The sequence below is a fragment of the Sprattus sprattus genome (genome assembly GCF_963457725.1).
Source record: "Sprattus sprattus genome assembly, chromosome: 18".
Taxonomy (NCBI): domain Eukaryota; kingdom Metazoa; phylum Chordata; class Actinopteri; order Clupeiformes; family Clupeidae; genus Sprattus; species Sprattus sprattus.
In genome coordinates, this window is record NC_137916.1 from 11,115,279 (window position 1) to 11,137,991 (window position 22,713).

The window sequence follows — 22,713 nt, forward strand, 5'->3', positions numbered from 1 at the left end:
ATTACTGTATTGAAAATGGCATGGTCACCGATAATGTTCGCTTTAATTTCTCTGAGCCTGATAGCATTACGTATTTGCCAAAAGCATGTTTATGATCTCTCTATCTTGTTCTTGCGTGAATATGGGCCTGTCCTCCTTTCAAGTTTATTTGATACATTTGGTCTTCTTCTTCTTTGAGCACATTTTCCTCCTGCTTCAGGTCTTCCTCGTCCTCTACTTCCACCTTGACCTCAGCCTCATGGCATGGCCTCGGCCTCTTCCTCCTTCGCCTCCTCTGTGGATTCCCCCTCTCACCCTCACTCTTCTTCTTCTGACTCCTTCCATTTTGGTTGAAGACAGATTACAGTTACTCATCTGCTGCATTTCTATAGTGCTTAAACCTGTTTGTTGTGTCTACAATTAAGCAATCATGTGTTTGGGCACTTGATGGCTGTGTTTATTTGACCGGCTCATAGGTGTGGTAACTTGACAGAGTGTTTTGGAATTGCAAGGAAGTGACCTCTTGATATACATCTGTGTCTAAAGCATAAAAGTGTGTTTAGTGCTTTGCAAATCACTTGTGTGTATGGTTTTCGCAAAAAGTGTGATGTTTAAATGTGCTTATAGTTGTGCAGATCTGAGACGTTGTTTTGCTCCTTGAGTGAAGGTTTTGATAATTGTGTAATACTTTTGATTTTAGTGTGTATCCGATCGTAAAAAAAACTGTAAATGTCCAAATTTCCGTTTTTCATGAAATGTAGGTACAAATGGACTGTGTTTTCAATGAAATACGCACTTTAAATTAGTAGGTGGCAGGTCTTAATCACCTGGCCTGCTTATGTCAGCCAAAGAATGTATATTTTGGAGAGAGAAAACAATTGTTTGCCAAGTGGTAAAGTGTAGCCTACTTTACTTGTTTCCTGTTATTTTCCCATCAAAATAAAGTACTGATTTAACACCACACTCATTTAAAGAAAATTACTTTCTTTTTTTGACTTGTTTTCTTATTTTGTAAATATTGAAAATATATGTTTAACGGATAAAGACAAATTGTAGACAACTTTAAGCATCAACCATGAACATTGTCCATGAACATTGGGCTTTGGAACTTTTGCAGCTGTTGCCATGGTAAACACTGAGGTCTGGAATGTGTTCATCTCACCTTTGTAGTTTTATAAAGGTTATTAGCACCAAGCTAATTAAAACAAGCGGGGTCTCACAATGAGCACCCAACACTTGTGATTCTCATCCAATTCGCCTATTCCTATAGTAAGTAAATTACGCAAACATTTGCATCCATTTTGGAAACACACGAAATACATTTAGCTAAGGCTAAATCAATGTATAGGTTGCAGCTCAGAGATGTAATTTACCTAATAATCCTAGCAATTGTTAAATACTATATGCAGCTAGCTAGCTAGTTTCCGAAGCTGACTGACGTTAGCGGGAGGTTGATCGTGTGCTAGTTACTACCAAGATAACATTTAGTACTAGTTAATGTTAAGACAATCATATTGACATTCATATAAAGTTGTTTACAATCGTAATTACTTTTACTGAGGCAGCATTAATACATTGCACGCTGATCGACTTTCTTATGTTTGGGAAATAAAGCGATTTGTGAAAAATGTAGCTTTGGTATAAACCAGCTATGTTAAATTATCGGCAGATAGTTAAAGTTACACTGGCCAGCCACAGCCATTGTCATAACGGGGAAGATTCACCTTACTGTTGGCGAATAACTGTAAATTAATCTCAAGCTTAATATGCTTGTAGGGACAAATTAGAATTCTTGTGTAAACTAAATCAAAAACATTTTTGTTTGTTTTTGAGAATCTTATAACTTTATGTCCTCTCATAGATTCGAATACCAGCACAGTTTACATTCTTGCAAAGATGTCTGGACGTCGAACATACTTATATATTAAGTATTCAATGGTATTTACCTGTACAGTGATATTTGTAAGTATTGAAAAATCTGTCTTTTCTATTAATCGAAAATCTGCTGCACCCTGTTGCACAGGCCCCCCTATATATAGCTAAATTAAGAAGTAATGGATTTACTTGATGGATTGAGAATAGCTGAAATTCACTGCCTTTGAACATTTGTTTACCATTCATTGCCTGCTGTTATTGGTTTAACAAAGTGGTGCTGTTTCCATATTTGTTTGATAATGTTATTGTTTACAGTGCAATATTATTGTTAACATTGTTAATGGTATTGCTTACACATTGGTAAGTGATTTTATTACAGGTTACAATTACAAATACACATGGTTCATGTGAGCAAAGTTGAGGATAGTATAGACCTATTTTTTTTTACAGAACTGACTCATAATTTAACCAGATCCTGGCAAAGTAATTCAAAAGTTTTTTTGACCTGCTTTAAAAATGACGTATAACGTAACGTAATATGTAGAAATTTCATTACAAGCACAACACCATTCTTGTTGTGGTTAGTGTTGTGGTCTTAGGACTGTGGCTGATCCTAGCCAGGCTAGTCATTTTTATGTTTACACTGGATTCTTTAGGCAGTTCTCACAGGGCCAGACATGACTGCTGTGGCCATCTTCGTTTTACTTTAAACTTTAAATGCGTTTACTTGAAACATGTTGAAATCAGACACACACCAGGCTACAGACCTTTTCTCTAAGATCCACCCCTAACATCAGCATGCGCCATTCCTCCCGTCTCCTAGCTGAGTGGCCTTATGCTGATTGGCCTGGGTGCATGGATGAGATATGGAGCGGCAACCCTAGTAGACTTGATGGGCCATTACTCTATGCAGCTCATCAACCTCAGCTATATCTGCATTGCCATGGGCTCCATCCTCAGCCTCACCAGTATGATGGGCTGTTTTGGGGCCGGCAAGGAGAATCGCTGCTTCCTGACACTGGTGAGTGGGCTGGGGAATGATTGAATGTTACACGCAGGATGAAGACACAACAGTCTAACTGTGAAAGGATGTCGAGGTAAAAGCCAGAACTTGGACATGGTAGAGGTACTTTTTGTTTTGTTCATGTGGTGTTTCATAATTTTTATTAGAGAGGTTACAACGACTCAATGTCATTTTACAGAAAAATGTCTAGACTAAATTGTTGCTTTCAAATGTTAAGCTAGGACATCCTTTCTCTCTCCACAGTTCTTTATGAGTATGATGATCTGGGTTGTTGCACAGGTCATCGGCCTACTTGTTGTCACAGCGTACAGTAATTCAGTAAGTGCACTGTGAGCCCTCCAGACGATGTATACAAAGACTTTGAATATCTGGCACTGGCCCACTCTTCTTGTTGATCGATGCCCTACTCCCCTGTTATGAACATAACGTTTTAAGTGATAGTGCCATTCTTGTGCCTTAGGTGGGATTCATGTTGTTTGGGGAGTTTAAGGAGTCCTTGGTCAAGTTTTACTTGGGGGAGTCTGCTCCTGACCCCATCTCCACTGCATGGAATGTTGTCATGACCAAGGTAAAAGGGCACATATTTCCTCTTAAGCACAAACATTTTAAGTGCAGGACACACATACATTATTGTGATTACATTTTGAAAGTGGTTCCATCAACTCTTTGAGTAAGTGATTTTCTCTGTTTCTGACTGATTGGCTCTACCTGTATTTTTCTATGTTTGGCCTTAGTTCAAATGCTGTGGCTTTGAGAACACTACCAATGACTTTGTGGGATCCACATTTACTCAGACCACTGGGCTTGCTTATCCGAAGACCTGCTGCGCTGACAAATCCTCTCCGTCCTGTGACGGCACCACCATTGTCGCCAACCTTATTTACCCACAGGTACTAGAGCAAAATGACCAGTCTTCTTCTCCAGCAAACATTCCTTCACAGAACTAATAAAAAGAGCTACAAATATGAGACTGATAGAAGAATATTGGACTGTTCTGCACTTAACATATTCTTTGCCTTGCAGCCTTTGCCCCCCGCACCCCCCTCCGTGGTATGCAAATGCAAAGTAACGTAATATAGGAATACTGACATCTCGGTGCTGGAATACAAATTTAAAAATTTAAATAAATGGCACTATTGGTGAGCCCCAGTCTACGTCATCTATTTTTCCTTGTGCACTGTTTACTTCCTGTTAAATTCTGCCGCTATTTCGAGCGTTAGTTTAGTCGATATTGCCTGCATGTATATTCAAATAACCGGATTGGTCGTGATCGAGTCGCCCCTCCAAATGGAACTTAACTAGATGTCAGTTGTCTCAAGTTTTGTTGTCACTTTGACCCAACCGCAAACACAACAAACTTTGCAGATTTACCATCTTGCAAGCGAGGCTCAGCTCTATTTGAAGTGAGGTGAAGCAGGTGAAGCCCTAAACTATGGTTACAAACACATTGTATAGTCTGAACTAAAGGACGATTACACAAGGATACATACGGTTCGTTGTTTTTTGAAGCACAACCCAAGTAAAAACTTGCCATGACAATCTGAAAGACAACCAAAACTGTGGGCAGCTGGCAACAAGCTAAGTCTGCTACGCATGAACTCAAGCTTTTTTAATCACTGTGACAAAATCATTTTGAAAATCTAATGTGCAAGATTTTAACAGAACATTGGTGGGGCAGAGCAATGCTCCCACACGCCACTCGATAGCTTTAGTTCATGCACGACAGACTTTGCTCATTGTTTTGCTTGTTGCCCATCAATGAAATTAGGGCCTGTGTCTATACTGATGTTGTCATCAGCGTGTTTTCTTTCCTTTCACAGGGCTGTTTTGACAAAGTCATCGCTGTGATCAGGAAAGAGAGTTTGATATTGGGAGCAGCAGTAGGATGCATGGGTGTTGTTGAGGTAAATTACATTTTAATTTTTTTAATACTTAGACGTTGACATGTTCCTGTTTCACGCCCAATGATTGGACTAGATTACAAACAAAACAAAAATATACATTTATATTGATAGTTACAGTATATTGATATACATGCGGGGGGGGGGGGGATCGGAAGGTTGCTATTTCAATCTAAACTCTTCACCAAGTGTCCTTGAGCAAGACACTGAACCCCTAGCTCCCAATGTGCAGGTTGGCATCTTAGATAGTAGCCTCTGCCATTGGTGTGTGTTTGAATGGGTAGATGTTTGAGGCATTAATCTGTTAAGTGCTCTGAGTGCTTTATGAATAGAAAAGCGCTATATAAATGCGGATTTCTACAGATTTTGAATGCCACTTTAGTTCAGTGAGTTTGGTGATTTTCTTTAGAGTGTTGGACACTCTGAGCTGACAGTGTATGCTTTCCCCTTCACAGATTGGATCCCTGATCCTGTCCATGATTCTCTTCATGAAGCTTGGCAGCATCCATTACGAAGTGAGACAGAGAATCAGGCCAGAAACCTCTGAGAACATTAGATAGACAGACAAGGCTTCATGACTAAAGCCAGTGTTACGGCAACAAAGCATTACATTTCTTGCAGAGATTTTTCAATTCGATTGGTTATGTATAAAGATGAATTCAACCACATTAAAACTTGATTTTTGGAATTTTATTACAATTTTGTGGTATATTGGAATGGTGACATGTTTTTGCACTGAGAGGAAGCACAAGAATGGAAAATTCAGTTTAAACAGCTGAGGCTGTTATAAGGGAGACCAGGGACAGTTGTATCAAATGCTATCACTGCATTTTGATGAAAATTAGAAAAAAGTTAGGCACACATGCTTGAGCTAGACATACGGAATAAGCAAGGACAGATTGCTTGAAAGCCTCCTGGGTGCACACAGCAAGAAGCTACTCACAGTCCAACCACCTTGTGCTTATGTAACATATTTAATACCTATAGATTGCCTATATAAATCACACCACATCAACACATGATGAATTAAACAATATTAATATATGTTTATTCATTGCCACATTAATTTGTATTTACTATTTGTAAAATGAAAATGAGTATGCCTGTGTCCAAAAATTTGACATTTGAATTATAGCATCAACAACGTATCCAATCTGATATATATATATTTTTTAAATACTATTTCCTCAGAAGGATTATTCAGGTATTACCATGATACAACTACTAAGACTATAAAATGTTGACTTTTATAGAAAAAGGGTATTCCATATCTGAACATCCCCAATCAGAAACCCTTATAATCTAAATCTGAAAATTTTGCTGGGGGACAGGGGCCCCAGAATGTGTCACTGTCACTGGCACACACATGCAAGACAATATATACATATAACATACATGTAAAGCAATATATACATGTAAAACAATATATACATATAACATACATGTAAAGCAATATATACATGTAAAACAATATATACATATAATATACATGTAAAGCAATATATACATGTAAAACAATATATACATATAACATACATGTAAAGCAATATATACATGTAAAACAATATATACATATAACATACATGTAAAGCAATATATACATGTAAAACAATATATACATATAATATACATGTAAAGCAATATATACATGTAAAACAATATATACATATAATATACATGTAAAGCATGTATTACATGTAATGACCAGAACAAGGATGTTTCTAGCTATTGAAAAGGTCATCTCTCGAGCATTAACCCTGGAGCAGCAAAGCTTACTCGGTACAGGTTTGTAGGGAACAAGTTGTCCAGAGAATGGGTAAGAGTTAAGTGAAATAAGATATTTTACATTTCAAAGAAAGTGTTATCTTGAATCATAATGTTTCTGGCAAAAATAGAATAATAGGCAAAGGCAAGGCAAGGCAAATGTATTTATATAGCACAATTCGTACATTATGCAATTCAATGTGCTTTTAATAGGTTTGTTGTACATCTTATTGTGAGTGAACATTTCAGGAACTTTTGTTTGTGGATATGGAGTGTGAAGTAGGCTTCCTCAGAGTTACGTTCTGTGGTTTTGCAACCTATCTAGTGAATATGAGGCATGAGTGTGACTTTATAACAGATAAATTCTTGTGTTAAATTTAAGCATTTTGTAAAATGTAGCCTATGTGTATACAAAAGATGGTACCGCTCCACAAATAAAAAGTAATAAACTAGGTTATTGCGACGCCTAGAGGCCAACTCCCCATAACAATTTCGTCATTTTTGGTGAAACTGTTTTCACCATATCAGCCACTTGAGACTTCAATCTTGCCAAGTTGAATGTATGTTGATCGGTGAAGTCTAAGAATATGATATCGTCGACCAAAAATCGGCAAAGAAAAACAAAACTAATAATAATAATACATGACATTTACATTGCGCTTTTCACAGTTCTCAAAGACGCGTAAACTATTTTATTATGTCATAATTAGTGAAGTTAATATAGAGACGTAAGTTGGATGTTGCATATTAAAATGAAAGCATTTTTAGCACAAAAAAAAAACAAGTCGTTACACCTGTGCCCGGTCTCTCCTACATGGATGCATTCTGCCCTCTACTGACAGTATCCCCAATTTGCACAGTTTATATCCATCTCTTCGTCTGTCTGGGTGTTAACTAATCTCTTAAATTGGCTTGCTGTATTCTTTATCTTTGCTGTGTCTTCTAAACTGACTTTATGGTTATGATTGCTTGTTTATCTTAAGTGCCTTTGCCTCTTTGGTCATATCCTAATTTGTGTAGTCTCTGTTAGACATCATGTGATTATCAGACGGTTTATTGGCATCTTATCTTGATTACTATCGTTTCGTTTGACATAACTATTAATGTGGCTATGAATCAGTGGATAAAAGTAAATATGTGAATATTAGATTAAGATTCAAAAGAATGTATTAAGTAGCCTGAATTTGTTAAAGGTTCACTACCAGGCTTTCAGAAGAAAGACAATCTGACCACATCTTGAGCAAACAGTTTCAGTGCAAGTAGCCTATAGACTCCTCAGAAGGGGAAGAAATTCTTTACACAGAATTATTTCATTTTGAATGTAAGATATGTGGTTATTCACTACTTTTTGGTTACAGAAAATACATTTCAATTGAATGAATTTATTAACAAACTAAGTACATGTTGCAAGTTATCTGATGTCTGCGTGGCATTTAAGCCTATGCGCGGCGTTGCTAAGGAGGAGTCGAGCAGTTCTCGCCACTGTCGAGCACACCCACCCTGTGGACAAGCACCTTATCCGTGTGAAAAGCACTATTCGTTTGCACTTTGTCAAGTTGCCATTATTCAGACGGTTTCGTGGGTATCACAAGTCTACATGGGCCCATATTACAGTTCGTGGGAATTACCAGTTTGTAGCATATGTTGTAAGACTTAAGGTCCTTGGTGAAGAGACATTTTACTCAGAAATATATACGGAATTCCCTGCATTTTCTGCAGGTGCTTACGCACGAGGCCCGTGAAGGGAAAATGTCCAGTGGGAAACATGCACCTGTGGCCGAAAGGTAAGTAACGTTAGTTCACCAATATGCTAAGAGTAAAACAAATCATTTTGAATATGAATTTTTCTATTTATACTGCTGTAAACGTAAATTATATTTATATTTCTGTGGACGCTGTCATTTCCTTGTCTCTGTAAAGTTGGACGGAAGCAGACAGCAACGTATTTCCCTGTAGACTTGTCTGTCAGCAACTTCGCTTAACATCACTTATTGAGTAATCTTCTTTGTTGTGTGCTGAGTAATCTTCTGTGTTGTGTGCTTGCTTTGTTTTGTGGAGCTTTAGAAAACGGAAAAAATGAGATGAATATCCTTTTGCAGATAGTAGTTGTAAATATGGGGTTCTCCTGTAGCCTTATGTCAATGTCGTGAAGAGTCAAACAAATGTTACGTTCTCAGTAAACATGAGACATCTTGAGCTGTGTGCTCAAGCGGGTGATGTTTCCGCGTTACTAAGCTGCCTGATTAAATGCCTCATTGGCCGTAAGCATACAATCCATACAAGATTATTTGTACATTCTCTTCATGACAAGATAAAATGACTGGGCCTAAATTAAATTCTTAACCTCAGTTCCTTTCAGTAGATAAGGACTGCCCTAGAGACTGAATGAAACTGAGACTTTCATCATATGTGTCTACATGTATGACTTGGCTATTCTATTTAGAAAGGTAGTTGCTGTTGTATTTCCTGCACTACAGTCCTTCGAGTATGATGTATGTGTGGGTATGTGTGTACTTCTGTGTGTGTCAGCTCCTCATCGATGACCCTGCAGGGATGTCTGGAGGAGTGTATGGAAGCCCTGGACCTTTTTCTCAACAACCACTTCAGCGAGAGTTTGGAAAAGCTAAGACCACGGTACGGCAACAATATTATGACCCTTACTATAGTCACTGGTTTGAAATGATGCTGCTGTTAGATTAGTATAGTTAGTACAGTTAGTATAGACTGTATTGTTGTGGCTTTGTTAAAAGGCATGTTATTGTTGTAAAACTTCAGTGTATCAAGGAGCGTCATCAAGTGCTACTGTTTTGAAAGGCTCTGGTAGTCTTATAGGCAGACTCCCTCCCTCCACCAGGATGTAAGGTGTTTGCCGAAGCCTACACCCAGAGCTCCACAGTCAGTGTGAAACGCCCTGCGTATAAACACACCACCAAGGTGTGTGTGTGTGGGGGAGGGGGGGGGGGGGGGGGGAGGGGGGGGGTGCGGCGATGTAGATGACGAGGTGTGTTAAAGGATGAGAGGGAAGAAAATCCTCTTTTATCTTTATAGGCCACTCACAGGGTTCCTGGGCTATTTTGAAGAAACTGTTGAACATGGATTGCCTTTGTCTTTGACATTTACAAAATAAATGTTCTGCTTCAGAAGTCTTCAAGTTGACCTTGTATGTGTTTGTTTAATGCAAATCCATCTCATGTCCAACTCTGCCAGTGCCAAGGACAGCATGTACCATGCTCTGATCTATGCCACAGTGTTGGAGATGCAGGCCATGATGACGTTCCAGCATGAAGACATTGTCAACGCTGGAAACACTATGAAATATGCACAGGAGGTCTGCCAGAGGTGGGCACTCTCACATCCTCAGTCTGCAGCTCTCCCTCAGGGAAGCAGTGGATCAGATACAGGAGTTTAGTCCAGTAAAACTATATTTTGTCAGGGTCTTTGCTTTGCTTAGTTTCTTGGGGAAACTAGTTGTATGTATAAAGGGAAATAAACTGTTACTTGTCCTTTTACTACCGATACTATTGCAGGCAGCATATTAGAAAGCTTCATCTAAGGCATGGTTTCCTTCATTAAGGGTTCTGAGCTGAGCCATCTGTGTGAGACATTTGCCTGTATTTGCATTAGTTTTGGAAAGGAGGCACTTAACATTGGTCAGCACTTCCAATTCTATCGATTTATGCATACTGAGAACAGGAGGCGTATAACATGGTATACAGTGTATTCCAGATAGTGTTTCATGTATCATCAGTTTACTTTGAATCGGGTGAAAAAAACTAAATTAACAAAAACTACCTCCACCACCATACATTTTGAGCTCACAACTAGCAGCTACTTAACTAGATTCTTCTTCCTCCTTTTGTGGCTGGACACAGTGCTTACGTTGCTTTCTTGTGTTTTTTTTCATTAACACATTAGCATCCTGAGACGTTGCTTTCGACGTTTGATGTTTGTTGTTTTTTGATGAAATTATTGTCCAATTTGCATTTGTTGTTTATTGATTTTGTGACAGGTTTCGTCGAAAGTCTGGCTCACTGGCAAGCAAGTTGTCTGGAGACAATTTGTCTGAGGGTAAGAAGACATGTTTGTTGAGGAACTGAGGAAGCACCACTGCGATTGGAACAACTTAACACATTATAACAACACACAGCATAGGGCAGTCATGTTAACAGCTTGCTCATAGCACTCTTTCACTTGACCATTACATTTTGCATATCTCATGACCACGATCACTTTCTCCGATTAGCATAGCAGGTACAAAATGAAATGACCGGACACAGTCCAATTGATTCTAATCATGGTTTGATTGTGTGGGAAACTGTGTGTACTTTGTTTGTGTGCAAGTGTTTCTAGCTGAATTTTGATGCGTGTCTGTGTATGTAAATGTTGCATATGTGTGTTTCTTGTGTGTGTGCAGTGCAACTCCATGCTGAGGTGTGCTACGCAGAGTGTCTTCTACAGAGAGCTGCTCTCACATTCCTGCAGGTCAGTCAGGTGGAGCTCGTTCAAACACTCTGCTCTCGTGACTCCATATCAGCCCTCCTGTCTGTGGAACTGGTCTTTTTTTTTTGGAGAACCATCAGACTAAAAGAAACTTGCATCACCTTCCATTTGGAAGGAGGGAGAAATTCTAAATTTCACTATTGTCTGTGGCCTCATCTTTTATGAATGTGTCCTTTGTTTGCCCACACAGGACGAGAACATGGTGAACTTTATCAAAGGAGGACTCAAAGTGCGCAACAGCTACCTCATATACAAGTCAGTGTACTTGAAATGAATGGAATGGGGAAGAAGATGAGATGGGAAATTATCTTTCTATCTCTTAATCTATCTCTCGCTGTTGAAAAAACAATCTGGCAGTTTCCTTATAGTTTTTGCCATTGGGCTATTGTGAAATAACAGAGCAGGATTTCACTCATTTAGCCATTTGTCATGTGGTGATTCTACCTTATCTAGACATGCTTTGTGCCAATACAGTTGTTGGGTTATTGTGTGAATGATGACGCTGTTTCTTATCCAGAGAGCTCCACACTTTTATCCAATCACGTGGGCCTCGCACGGGGCCCAACCACTCCCAGCTTGAAGGAGGGCTGTCCTTCGGTATTGGAGCCTTTAACTTGGTATGCCTAAGCATTATGAGAGCATTATGAGAGCTTTTTTCATCTGGTGAATGGCAGCTGTATGTGTGTTTCTTTTCTTATTTGCCTGATCTTTGTTTTCTGCCTACATCAGACCCTGTCTTTATTTCCTCCACGGATCCTCAAGATTTTAGAGTTTGCAGGCTTCTCTAGTGACAAGGTATCTCACTCCCTCATAAACACTGTTACCAGTGATACTATCTCCACTTGTGCATTGTCAGTGGTAAAACACAAAGCTGGCTAACTAATTCTGTAATACTGTTTCACTGCCTGATATTCAAGCACACAAGACTCACCTTGTCCCCAACAACTCCTGCATGTGACAAGAGGGACATCTAGCTCCTTTATGTCGTGAACATTTCAGCTGTTCGCATGAACCCCTCTTCTCTGTGCACTGTAGGAGTATGGCTTATCACAGCTACACCAGGGGGCGCTCTCTCACAACCTGCGCTCCATGCTGTCCGCTCTGCTGCTGCTCTGCCACTACACCTTCCTCTCCTTCATACTCGGTAACCTCTCACTCCTCCTGCTCCTCACTCCCGGCCACGCATTTCACTATGTAAGATGTTTTTTAATCTAGTTTTTAAGCGTTGTAGTTTAGAGTTGAGCGCTTAGGACACATGACTCTGTTTTTTTGGGTTTGCTCACCGAAACTGAATCCAGATCATGCTGTCAGTCTCAGCCCAGAAAGCCCTGGATGGTCCCCTGGTGTCCATCCAGCCTGCAGACAGAGCACTGATGTTACAGTCCATATGCTTTAATCTGTGCATGATGTGTGCCCTCAGGGACGGGGGAGGCGGACGTGGCCGAGGCGGAGAACCTGCTGAAGCCATTTCGCCTGCGTTATCCACGAGTGAGTCATAGTCCTCAGCTGTCTTTCTGAATACTGCGCCTTCCGGGGGAGGGTGGCCAAGCACTGCATAGTGGCCATCAGCCATGTCTGATAATCATCTTTTTGAAAAGGCAGTTATAACTAATTGGAGAAGTGGTGCCAGCAAGAAGGCCAGCCGTTTGGTGATTTGGTGTAATGCTGTGTTGATGAAACACTGTTTTGTTTATGTGGCATCAACGTCAAGGCCTGCTGTGCTGAGCAGAACACTGCATCAAACATCAGCCAAGAAATGCCTCCTATTTAATTTCTTTTCTCTCTCCCTCTCGCTCTTTTTCTCTCTCTCTCTTGACAGGGTGCCATTTTCCTCTTCTTTGCAGGCAGAGCGGAGGAGATCAAGGGGAACATTGATGAGGTGCGCAGACAGGGAGCGGAGACAGCCTGCTGATTAAATATCACCACAAAGCTTGATAGCCTCTTAGAAACCCATCAGCACCTGGTTTTGTCCAGTGAAAAGGTCTTGGTCTGGTTTAGACAAGAGAGACCAGCTCATCTAAGTATTTGGTTGTCACAATTAAATTGTATTTGCCGCAAAATAAAAGGGAACTTGCTCGCTGTGCTGCCTAGGCAATTAAACATCATGAGTCATGACGTGTGTGCTTGGAAAAGGTGAATGGGAAAGGCATGTTGTGTCTCGTTTTGGCCAGGCGGTGGCGCTGTTTGAGGATGGCTGCAAGGCCCAGCAGGCTTGGAAGCAGTTTCACCACATGTGCTATTGGGAGCTGATGTGGTGCTTCACCTACAAACGCTTCTGGAAGATGGCTTATTTCTACGCAGACCTCCTGAGTCAGGAGAGCCGATGGTCCAAGGTAAACACACAGAAATGTGCGCAGTTAAACATGTGAACAACTTACACCCAAAAATACATACTCACTTTTGCGCAATGGTCTTGTACATAAAATCAGATAATATAACTGGCTCCATATACTGTTTGATTGGGTCTGGAAATGGCTTTGCTATTTTGTCCCTCCGATCAAAAAGCCTGAATTAGCAAGCAGTTGTTCCTAATAACATCATACTGCCCTGGAGGCTGCCAAAATATAAAGAGAAATTTGCCAAATATCTCAAAAAAGTCCCATTCATGTCCATCTCGCCCTCTCTCAGGCCATGTATGTGTACATGAAGGCAGCCTGCCTCAGTATGCTGCCTCACGAAGAGTCCAGACCCTTCGGGGACAATGAGGTGGAGCTCTTCAGGTGATAACCAAGCAGCAATTTCCATTCCAAAGGCCCTATTATGTCTCTCTCACTATATCTAAGTTGTTCTGTTGTGTTCACTCTCCCTCCCGCGCCTCTCTCCCAATTTGGACTTGTCTCTTGTAGACAGGTGCCTTCCTTGAAGCAGAAAATAGCAGGCAAGTCTCCACCCACGGAAAAGTTTGCCATTCGGAAAGCTCGACGCTACAAAGCCAGCTGTCCAATACGGTTGCAAGTGCCAGTGCTCGTAAGAATCAATCTCTGTTTTTCTCTCTTTTGTACACAATCAATACACATGTGAGCATTGGAAGAAAACTGAAAACAACTCAACCAAGCAAACTGATTCTCTGCTGCTCAGGAGATGATGTACATGTGGAATGGCTTCGCCATGATCAGCAAGCGGCCTGAGCTCACTGAAGGCATGATGGAGACTCTCCTGGAGGCAGAGCGCTCTCTACAGGAGTCACCTGGTACTGCACACGTCTGATTCTGCCAAGAGGCCATTTACACCATGTTTATAAAGTAATAATGTATTTCTGACCAGTATAACCAGTACAAAGGTAGGAGTCTCAAATGCAGTCACTACTAAAGCCTTTGCTTATTGCAAAAGGGGGTAAGTGGTGCAGCATTCTTTAGGGGAGGTACCATGTGAATGTAAACAGTGCATGGATGCCTGTGAATGGATGACAGAAGTGGCTCCAACTGTTTTGTTTCTTTTTCTTTGCAGTAAATGAATATACATTAGACGACATGTGTGTCATTCAGCTGCTGAAGGGACTGTGCTTTAAGAACCAGGGCAAAATCCAAGCAGCAGAGGAATGTCTCAACACCGTGTGCATCAAGTGAGTCCTCTAACCGCTTTTCTGTAGAAGTAAATTAGTAAATCAAGATGAAACAGTAGTTGAAGTCACAACCATAGAAGTACTATGATGTTTATCTATGTATTGGCTGAAAACTCCATGTAGTATGTATGCATGATTGGCACAATGTAAGTGTTAAGGTATCGGTAGTTAAGTGTCAGACACACATATATGAACTGTACCTTTGTGTGATCTGATGACTCCATAGTGAGAAGAAGTTGAAGTTTGACCACTACCTGGTTCCCAACGCTCTGCTGGAGCTAGGCCTTCTCTATATTGACCTTGGGCGGAGAGAAGAGGCAATCAAGCGACTGCAAAAGGCCAAGTAGGTCCTCAAAGTTCCTGTTTCAAAGCAGCATTTTACATAAATGCTAAGGTATCTTACAAATACAGTCATGGTTGTTCATCCTCCTGGCTTCTTTAGTAAACAGACTACCATTTCATCAGAGCTCACCTAGTAGCAGCTCATCACAGCTTTGTGAAAAGTGTTCTCTTGAGGTTTAACATACCGTCACCTGGCTTGAAGAAGAGTTTGCTTGCATAAAGTATTAGAAAATGTTCTTTTCACTGTTCGCTCAGAGTTACATCACCACTACAGTTCTAGACGCATTAGTATCTAATTAAAATGCATAAATGCTAAATGCCCTCCTTCATGACTGATAGCTCTATTATCCATCACTTTCCTTTCCACAGACACAACTACAAAGAGTACTCCATGGAGTCTCGCACCCACTTCCGCATCCACGCTGCACTCTCTAAAATGAAAGCTGACACAAGTGACCAAGGAGAGACAACGGCACTGTAACATATGATACTCCAGCTTTGGGTCAAATCAGTGAGGTGTTTTAGTGATAAGCATGGCTATTTTTTTTTAACCCTTCCCTGAACAAGGAGGATGTACTGTTTTGGGGACTGTTGCACCCCTCCCAAGGGAGCTGTGATATTCTGTTTTATGTTTAAATATTCCCAAATGGGCAGAGAACTGAACGCGTGTGTGAAATTTTAAGATGACATTTTGTCAAGACACTTGAACCCACTATCAGTAAAGTGTCTTGATGTCTAATATTGCATTATGTTAAGTGCAGTTCACTACAATACAAGTCATGGTTAATTTTACCATAGTATTTTATCACAGCATGGATCAATGTGCAAATCAATTGTAACTTCCTGTGGTATTTATCCAGAAGTGGACAAGTGTCAGCTATTATGAAAGAAACATTCAGGAAAGCTGTGAAAACGGCCCCATAGCATTTGCACTAGCTGAAACATTTGAAGTGTTCCTGTCCTACATGTGCACATTCCAATGCGTGTTCCACTCTCCTCTTTTAATAAAAACCATTAGGCTAATTGCATATTAAATTATATTTTAAATCCTTATGTAATAAAGGCATACATTTTATATTGTGTACCATAATTTATTGGGGGGAAAAAATACAGTTACACCATGCTTTCCATTCAGCTGAACTGGTAAAAACAATGGTTAATGTCCAAACATACAAGACTCTTATGTACAACTATCTGCATGCCTTAGGCTCAGCATTAGGAGTCTGCTGGCCCAGACGCAGTGGCACCCTCAGCCACAGTAGTAACCTGGCCACCCTCCTCTTCCTTCTTTCTCCGTTTCAGGAGCTTCTTCTTTTTCTTCTCTTCCTTCTCGATCTCTTTGATCATATCCTGGAACTTGGGGCTACGCGGGTCCATGGCATAGCCGAAACGCTCCCTGGCTTCAGCCAGCAGCCGATCCCGCTTAGCCTTTTCGTCCTTCTGCTTTACCCTCGCCTCCCGTTTCTCACGCCGCCAGGTAGCCACCATTTGTGGCATCTTGGCCATGTTTGCAGCGATCAGTTTCTCTCTGAGGGACAGACAAGAAAAGGTCAGGTAAAGTCTCTGATTAAAATGTTGTGTCTCAGACTAAATCACATTTTCTTTTTTTGAAGAAGATCAGTGGGAAAATATCCTTGAGTTGGTCCACAACTCTTCTGTCTGTGCCCGACACGGGCTGATTCAATGTAAACTTATACACAGGACATACTACACCAAGTCTTAATTCTATCCCAATGTAGCTGACACTTGCAATAGATGCAACCAGTCCCCCGCCGATCTCATACACATGTTTTGGTCATGTCCAAAGCTTACAGACTTCTGGTCCAAAATATTTCATACCTTTCAAACTGCTTACCATTTTGTGGCTGACCCTCATCCCCTCCCTGCCCTCTTTGGTATCCCACACACCAACATGTTGACCGCTGAGGCACGACATTCTATGGCCTTTTGTACTTTGTTGGCTAGGCACTTAATTTTGTTGAACTGGAAGCACAACTTGCCCCCATCCTACACTCGATGGGTTAAGGAGGTTCTGCACAACTTAAAATTGGAGAGACTAAGGTTTTCCCTCAAGGGCTCTCTGAGGAAATTTGATCAAATCTGGAACCCCTTGTTGTTTATTATAGACTCATTAGACATAACACCTGAGGAGTCTGATGTCTGAGTTCTGCTCTTCACTGACACTTACATTCCCAAATAGTTAGTTTTTCTTTAGTTTACTCAATCTGTGTTTTATTATATATATATATTTTTTTTTCTCTTTCCTTCTCTTTTCTATTTTTTTTCTTTTCATTTCACCTAGAGACAGGTAGGGGTGGGACCTCTACAGGGGTATGAGGTGTGGGTGGGTGTGTGGGGGGTACTGTCAATTGTAAGATTGGGAAAAATGTGAGCATTTTTTAGTATCTCTTTCATGTCCTCAATTTGTATCGCTGATGCTCAATAAACAGACATATATATATATATAAAAAAATGTGCCTCTGCCTACTTAAATCATAATATCTGGTAGACCTCATCTATTAGGGTCACATTGCCATAGACTGCTTGGCCTGACAATCAATGCAGCCGGAGAGTTGTCTGTAATCAATGTAATATATTCTGAAATTGTCACGCAAATGACTCAGTGTTGATATGCAGAGGGTAATCTTTTCAGAGCTTAATGCAACAACGTCTTGGTACAGTTACACCCGTGCTTCGAATTAACGATTTCAAGTAAGCCCGTCTGCTTTGCCAAAGGCCAAACGATTTTAAATCTTCCATTTTGGTATGTTTTGAAATACGTGTATGCAATTAATTAAGCACAATTTAGAAGTATATGCAGGTTTCCTATTGCTGTTTCCTCTGGTAACATTCGCAAGATATCTATTTAGCTGACCATGGGCTCTACTATACTGGACTGGGCATTGCTGATATTTAACAATGACATATTCGTTGACCACGCAAAACCAGTGCAATGTGTCACATCCACGCGGTACCGTTGTTTACGAGGCTGTTCACTTTGTTGCTGCAACTACATTTGAGAACCAGGCTAACCAGCTAGCCAGCTAGCACAATTGCCACAGAAGTTACGGTACCTTGCCCGACGTTTATCTGCCAGTTCCTTGTCCTTGATTGTGATATTCTGCAACATTTGTTCAAGCGACGGCTGCCATTCCTTTTCCTCTGTTATAATTTCGTCAAGTTGTGAGTGGGTTGGCCAAAGCTTCGCAGGGTCGATACCAGAGGCTGCGCCGTACCGTCCAAAGAGCTTGCGGTCATATTTAGCTGTCTTTTGCCACACGGGCGTTCTTTCGCTTTGTTTATCGGGAATATACGGTTCCTTTACATTTACTTTTGAAATCTTTGCATGGTAGCTTACAATCTGCTGTAGGACACCACAAGAAGAAATTCTAGGTGCAAATGTATTTAAAGAAAAAGATATTGCATCTATAAGCAATGCCGTCCTTTTGCCGAGTACGGAGGCAGCCATCTTTACTGTCAGGACCCCACTCTGAGTGATGTCATGGGGAGTTACATATGTAGCTGGCAACTCTCATGCCTAGCTACAATTATTAAGAGTAGCCAAATATTGCCACTTGACAATGAATAACCGAAAATTAAAAAAAATGTGGTTTTATATTGCTTTAAATACTTTAAGTACTTCTCTGTTTGTGTATTTTGTTGCTGAATTTTAACTTGGATTCATGATTTAAAGGCCAATAGGCACATTTACAACTGAAAGGCCTGCTGTGGGCCGGCAAAATGATAAAGGAGTAGGTAGGTGTTATGGTTGCATTACTGTGCCATAGACTGAACATATGGAAACCTGACATTAGGCTTGTGTGTATACGCGTGAATTGAAACATGGTCTGACCTTTTTATCATTTTTGCTATCACGATCATTATCCTAATTAAAGTGATTTTCATCACTCCTCACAATTCTTTACAGAACAGACTGACACTTTTGTCACTGTGGCCAGATTGGCTGGTAGAATTGACCACAGATCTTTGGTGGATTTAGACTGTCTCTTTATGTCATCCCAAATCACACCAGTTTTATGAACTGGTGGCCTTTAGTTTTCAAACTGCAATGTGGTCTGTTACGCTGTTACTTTCTGTCTTGAATAGCATATACATAACTCACTTGAATACTCCATTGTTTTTAGAAAGAATGTTTGAAAATAAAATGTGATACTTCCTAGTGGTAAACTAAGGCTATTAAGGATGGAAAGCAACTGTCAAGACAAATGTTTTGTGAAACAACTGAAGTGCCTTAAACCTCTGCACAGTGCTGTGTGTGAGAAAAGGGTTAATAGGTGGATGATCATCTTATCTCTACAAAAAAAAGTGAGAAACTTCCAAGCATTTGAAATATTAATTTGATTATCGTTGTTTGGCTGTGTCATTGTCTTACTGGATAGTTGCATGGGTTTAATAAAACTCCAGTGGCTAAGGTGATGGGACCTCAGTCCTCCATGCCAAGGTGGCACTGGTTGTTGGTAGATGAGGCCCAACACAAGTACCAACTCTTTAACACCTCCTTTCAGCCATTGTGTTGCTTTTTATGTGGCTTGAGGGTGGGAAAGGAGTGGGGCAATTAATTTAAAAACATACATACAATTTGGGAGGGAAAAAAGACCTCTTTGTTTTAATTTCTCTTTTCCTTCCTCTTTCATCAGAACAACCCCCCCCCCCCCCCCCCCACCTCCTTCTAACCAACTCCTCTTTTATTTTTTATTTTCTCTTCCAGAAGGAGAGATGGAAACAAATGGAGTGGAGGTTTGGGTTGGGGGGGATGGGGGGGTTGTGCTCTTGAGTGCAGTACTTAGTGAGACAGATGCCACAGCTTTTGTGTGGCACAGAGCGTGCAAAGCCCTCCGTCGTCATTAAAGATGTATGGTTCCCATGGCAGGGGGAGGAGAGGGGCAAGGGCGGGGGTGGGCATGACATGGGCTTCATTTGGGCATGTTTGGTGCCAAGCAGAGAGCTTTAGGGATCAACTCAACGTCACTCGCTGGCAAATAGGCCTCGTTAGCGCTCCAAATCCGAAGGATGAGGAATGCACAGGTTTATCCATGCTGAGTGGGTGGGACAAACGTAGCAGATAATTCATTAAATAAAAAAGACAAGAAATTGACGTGAGGAGTGGTTGAATGCACTTATGTGAATATATCTGAATGATATATAAAAAAACAATCCGTTGTGTTCGTGTCTAGGGTTAGCTAGGGTTACCTCCCCCGTTCACATGTTTCTGTGATAACCTGGTCAAAAGAGTAGTGTATATATGTGAACCAAGCTAGCCCTCCAGTGTTGACATAAATGACTGGTTTGACAACCCTCTGGTTCCATTTGTATCAGCTGTGACAGAGTTTTGGGATCGAGGTCACCATGGCCGTGTCCCCTCCTCAACGCTGATTCTCAGGAGTTCAGATGTGTGGGAAATCTTTTGGCACACAATGGACCCTCGCAGGGGGGTGGAGGAGCTGATGGGTAGTTGGGCTGTGCCGGTGCGCTGTGCATGGCGCCCTATGGAGAGGAGGAGAGCTGGGATTATCTGGGTTATGCACTGTGGGCTAACCCCATTGAGCGTACCCAGTGAGCCTATCCATATGGCCGTGTGATCAAATATTTAAATGCCTCCACATTTTCTATTAGTTCATGCAAAATTAACCGAGATGTTTGCAAAATGTATGTCCACCCTTCACATTTCTCAAATTTCTCAGTTCCGTCTGCTGTCTGTCTATGTGCATTGCCACATTGGCATGTCCATAAACATAATGTTGTCATCAATGTCTGAATTATTTACTTATTTGCTATTTCAACTCGGTGTGTCAGCCCTCTCTCTTTTCATTTAGATTAATAGATGGACAAAAAAGTATGATGCACACACGCACACGGACACACATACACACACACACACACACAAACACACACACACACACACACACACACACACACACACACACACACACACACAGCGAGAGAACGAGAGAGAGAGAGAGAGAGAGGCGCTAAAACATTTGGCAGCATTTAAAAAGCACAGTCAGCATTTGCAAAGAGCCAAACCACGTTACTGTAAACAAAAGAATATAGTTTTCCCAAGTCATAGATAAACAATGGAATGCATTCCTCTGGATTTGGCACCATACAAGGATTTGGCGGCAAAGCCCCTTCTATTTGCGGAGAGAAAGAAGAACAAGGACAAAGTCAAATGAAATAGCACCGTACATTGGTGCTAGGAATAGCTGTTTTCCTGTATGGCTTGACTAAAAACTATAAATAGTAGAATTCCTTGTAATATGTGTGTTGGCCCAGCTATTTATGTTATTGATTTTTCTGCTGTTAAAATGATTTTACATCCTGTCCTTGCGCCTGAACAAGACTCAGTACATGCAGAGGGCTCCAATTACCCATTCATGAGGATTATTTAATTATGGAGAGGGAGAAAGCTAATTAATGTCAGGCATAAACACACGAGTATTGAGCTGGAAGCTGGGAGTTGGCGACCAAATGTTCATATGTCTGTACTAGACAACCCTCGCACAGGGAAAAGCCTCAGAGGTGGACTTGGTCAGGCCAGTGGGGATGGCCAGACGGCACCTGGAAGTGGCTCCGTGCAGAGACCCTGCCGAGGATCCCAGGTGAAGATTCCTCCTTGTTTGCTGTGCTCCCCTGCAGGAGTACAAATACATCGCCAACCCAGCCCATCACATCAAACCGAATCCAACTAATGTTCAGATTGGAAGGGGCCCAATTCTGGAACACAGACGTAAGCATGGTTTGGAAAGGGAGGAGGAGGAGGGGGGAGGTGTTCAGCGGGGACCACAGAGAGCTTTACCATAATGGATGTACCACATGGAGCTCCAGTTAGTGCCGGGGTGCAGAGGCTCTGTAGGACACTGAGGCAATCAGCTTGCCTCAGTTCCAGCGAAGCTGTGGCTGAGAAGGAAACCGAAATAGAGAGAGGGAGAGGGAGAGAGAGATTTAAAACGATTTGGGCATTAAAACATTCATTAGGACTGATCTGATTTGAGGGGTATGTATGAGTGACCCGTGGGAGAGACCTTTATTTCCGCTCGCTTGGTGGGAAAAATTGGCTTAATGTGGCCCAGGGGCCTTCAAGCCACCAGGCTTGGCCTCTAATGGCCCTTGCAGTTACTTACTTTAAAACTGCGGCCATGTTTTGAGATGTTGTTCAAGCTGCTCTAACAGGACTTAGTGCAGTGGTGCTGAGCCAAGATGCATCAGACACAGCATGCACTTCCGTGAAAGCAAAGGGGCTGAGGTCATAGGAGACTAGAATAAGAGGGCTTTTAGTTAGCTGAGGTGGGTTTAATTCATGGAGAATTTGCCTAACCCCAGATGTTAGGAAGCGTACTAGCTTGTTTAAAGCATCTTAAAGCACTCAAGCATATTTAAATGGTCTTTATTAGGTTATGTGGGTCTACAAGGAAAACGAGATGTGTGGAGAGCTTCTGTTTACACCAAGGAATAAACTAAATGATCACATTGTGCTTTCATTTTTAAAAGGCTAGATATCTTTGTTGGTATCTAAGTTTCATTGTAACTTCCTTTCTCCCTCGAATCAAGTATGTATACTCTCCCACTATTGCTTCAACATGAGATTTATTCTCCATACTCAAACTAAAAACAGCCATCCATTTCAGTCCCAACAAAACAAGCTCTCACCTAACACGCTAGAAATCCATTGCCAGTGCTTAACACGATGATGGATACTTCCATGAGGGGCGAGGGAGCCCCAGGGCTCTCATGGCCACTAATTTAAG

General features: G+C 41.2%; 3 protein-coding genes across 3 annotated transcripts; 2 read left to right on the top strand and 1 right to left on the bottom strand.

Moving 5' to 3' along the window:
• Positions 1–1,875: 1,875 nt before the first annotated feature.
• Positions 1,876–5,339, top strand: LOC308379087 (tetraspanin-16-like; the record flags this gene model as incomplete). Its single annotated transcript, XM_080856143.1, has 7 exons — positions 1,876–1,941; positions 2,678–2,875; positions 3,122–3,196; positions 3,339–3,446; positions 3,613–3,768; positions 4,699–4,782; positions 5,235–5,339. 7 exons carry the CDS (start codon positions 1,876–1,878, stop codon positions 5,337–5,339), a joined length of 792 nt encoding a protein of 263 aa, XP_080712269.1.
• A 2,953-nt stretch (positions 5,340–8,292) lies between these two features.
• Positions 8,293–15,428, top strand: LOC308378778 (tetratricopeptide repeat protein 39A; the record flags this gene model as incomplete). Its single annotated transcript, XM_080855775.1, has 18 exons — positions 8,293–8,327; positions 9,073–9,177; positions 9,751–9,882; positions 10,553–10,611; positions 10,958–11,025; positions 11,234–11,298; positions 11,561–11,660; positions 11,773–11,838; positions 12,079–12,187; positions 12,464–12,531; positions 12,863–12,922; positions 13,215–13,376; positions 13,672–13,763; positions 13,890–14,010; positions 14,122–14,233; positions 14,491–14,605; positions 14,832–14,948; positions 15,317–15,428. 18 exons carry the CDS (start codon positions 8,293–8,295, stop codon positions 15,426–15,428), a joined length of 1,698 nt encoding a protein of 565 aa, XP_080711901.1.
• A 606-nt stretch (positions 15,429–16,034) lies between these two features.
• Positions 16,035–18,416, bottom strand: gadd45gip1 (growth arrest and DNA-damage-inducible, gamma interacting protein 1; the record flags this gene model as incomplete). The annotated part of the gene is made up of 2 exons (XM_080856351.1): positions 16,035–16,475; positions 18,022–18,416. The coding sequence occupies 2 exons, from the start codon at positions 18,414–18,416 to the stop codon at positions 16,163–16,165; spliced, it is 708 nt and encodes a 235-aa protein (XP_080712477.1). The 3' UTR covers positions 16,035–16,162.
• Between the last annotated feature and the right edge of the window lie 4,297 nt (positions 18,417–22,713).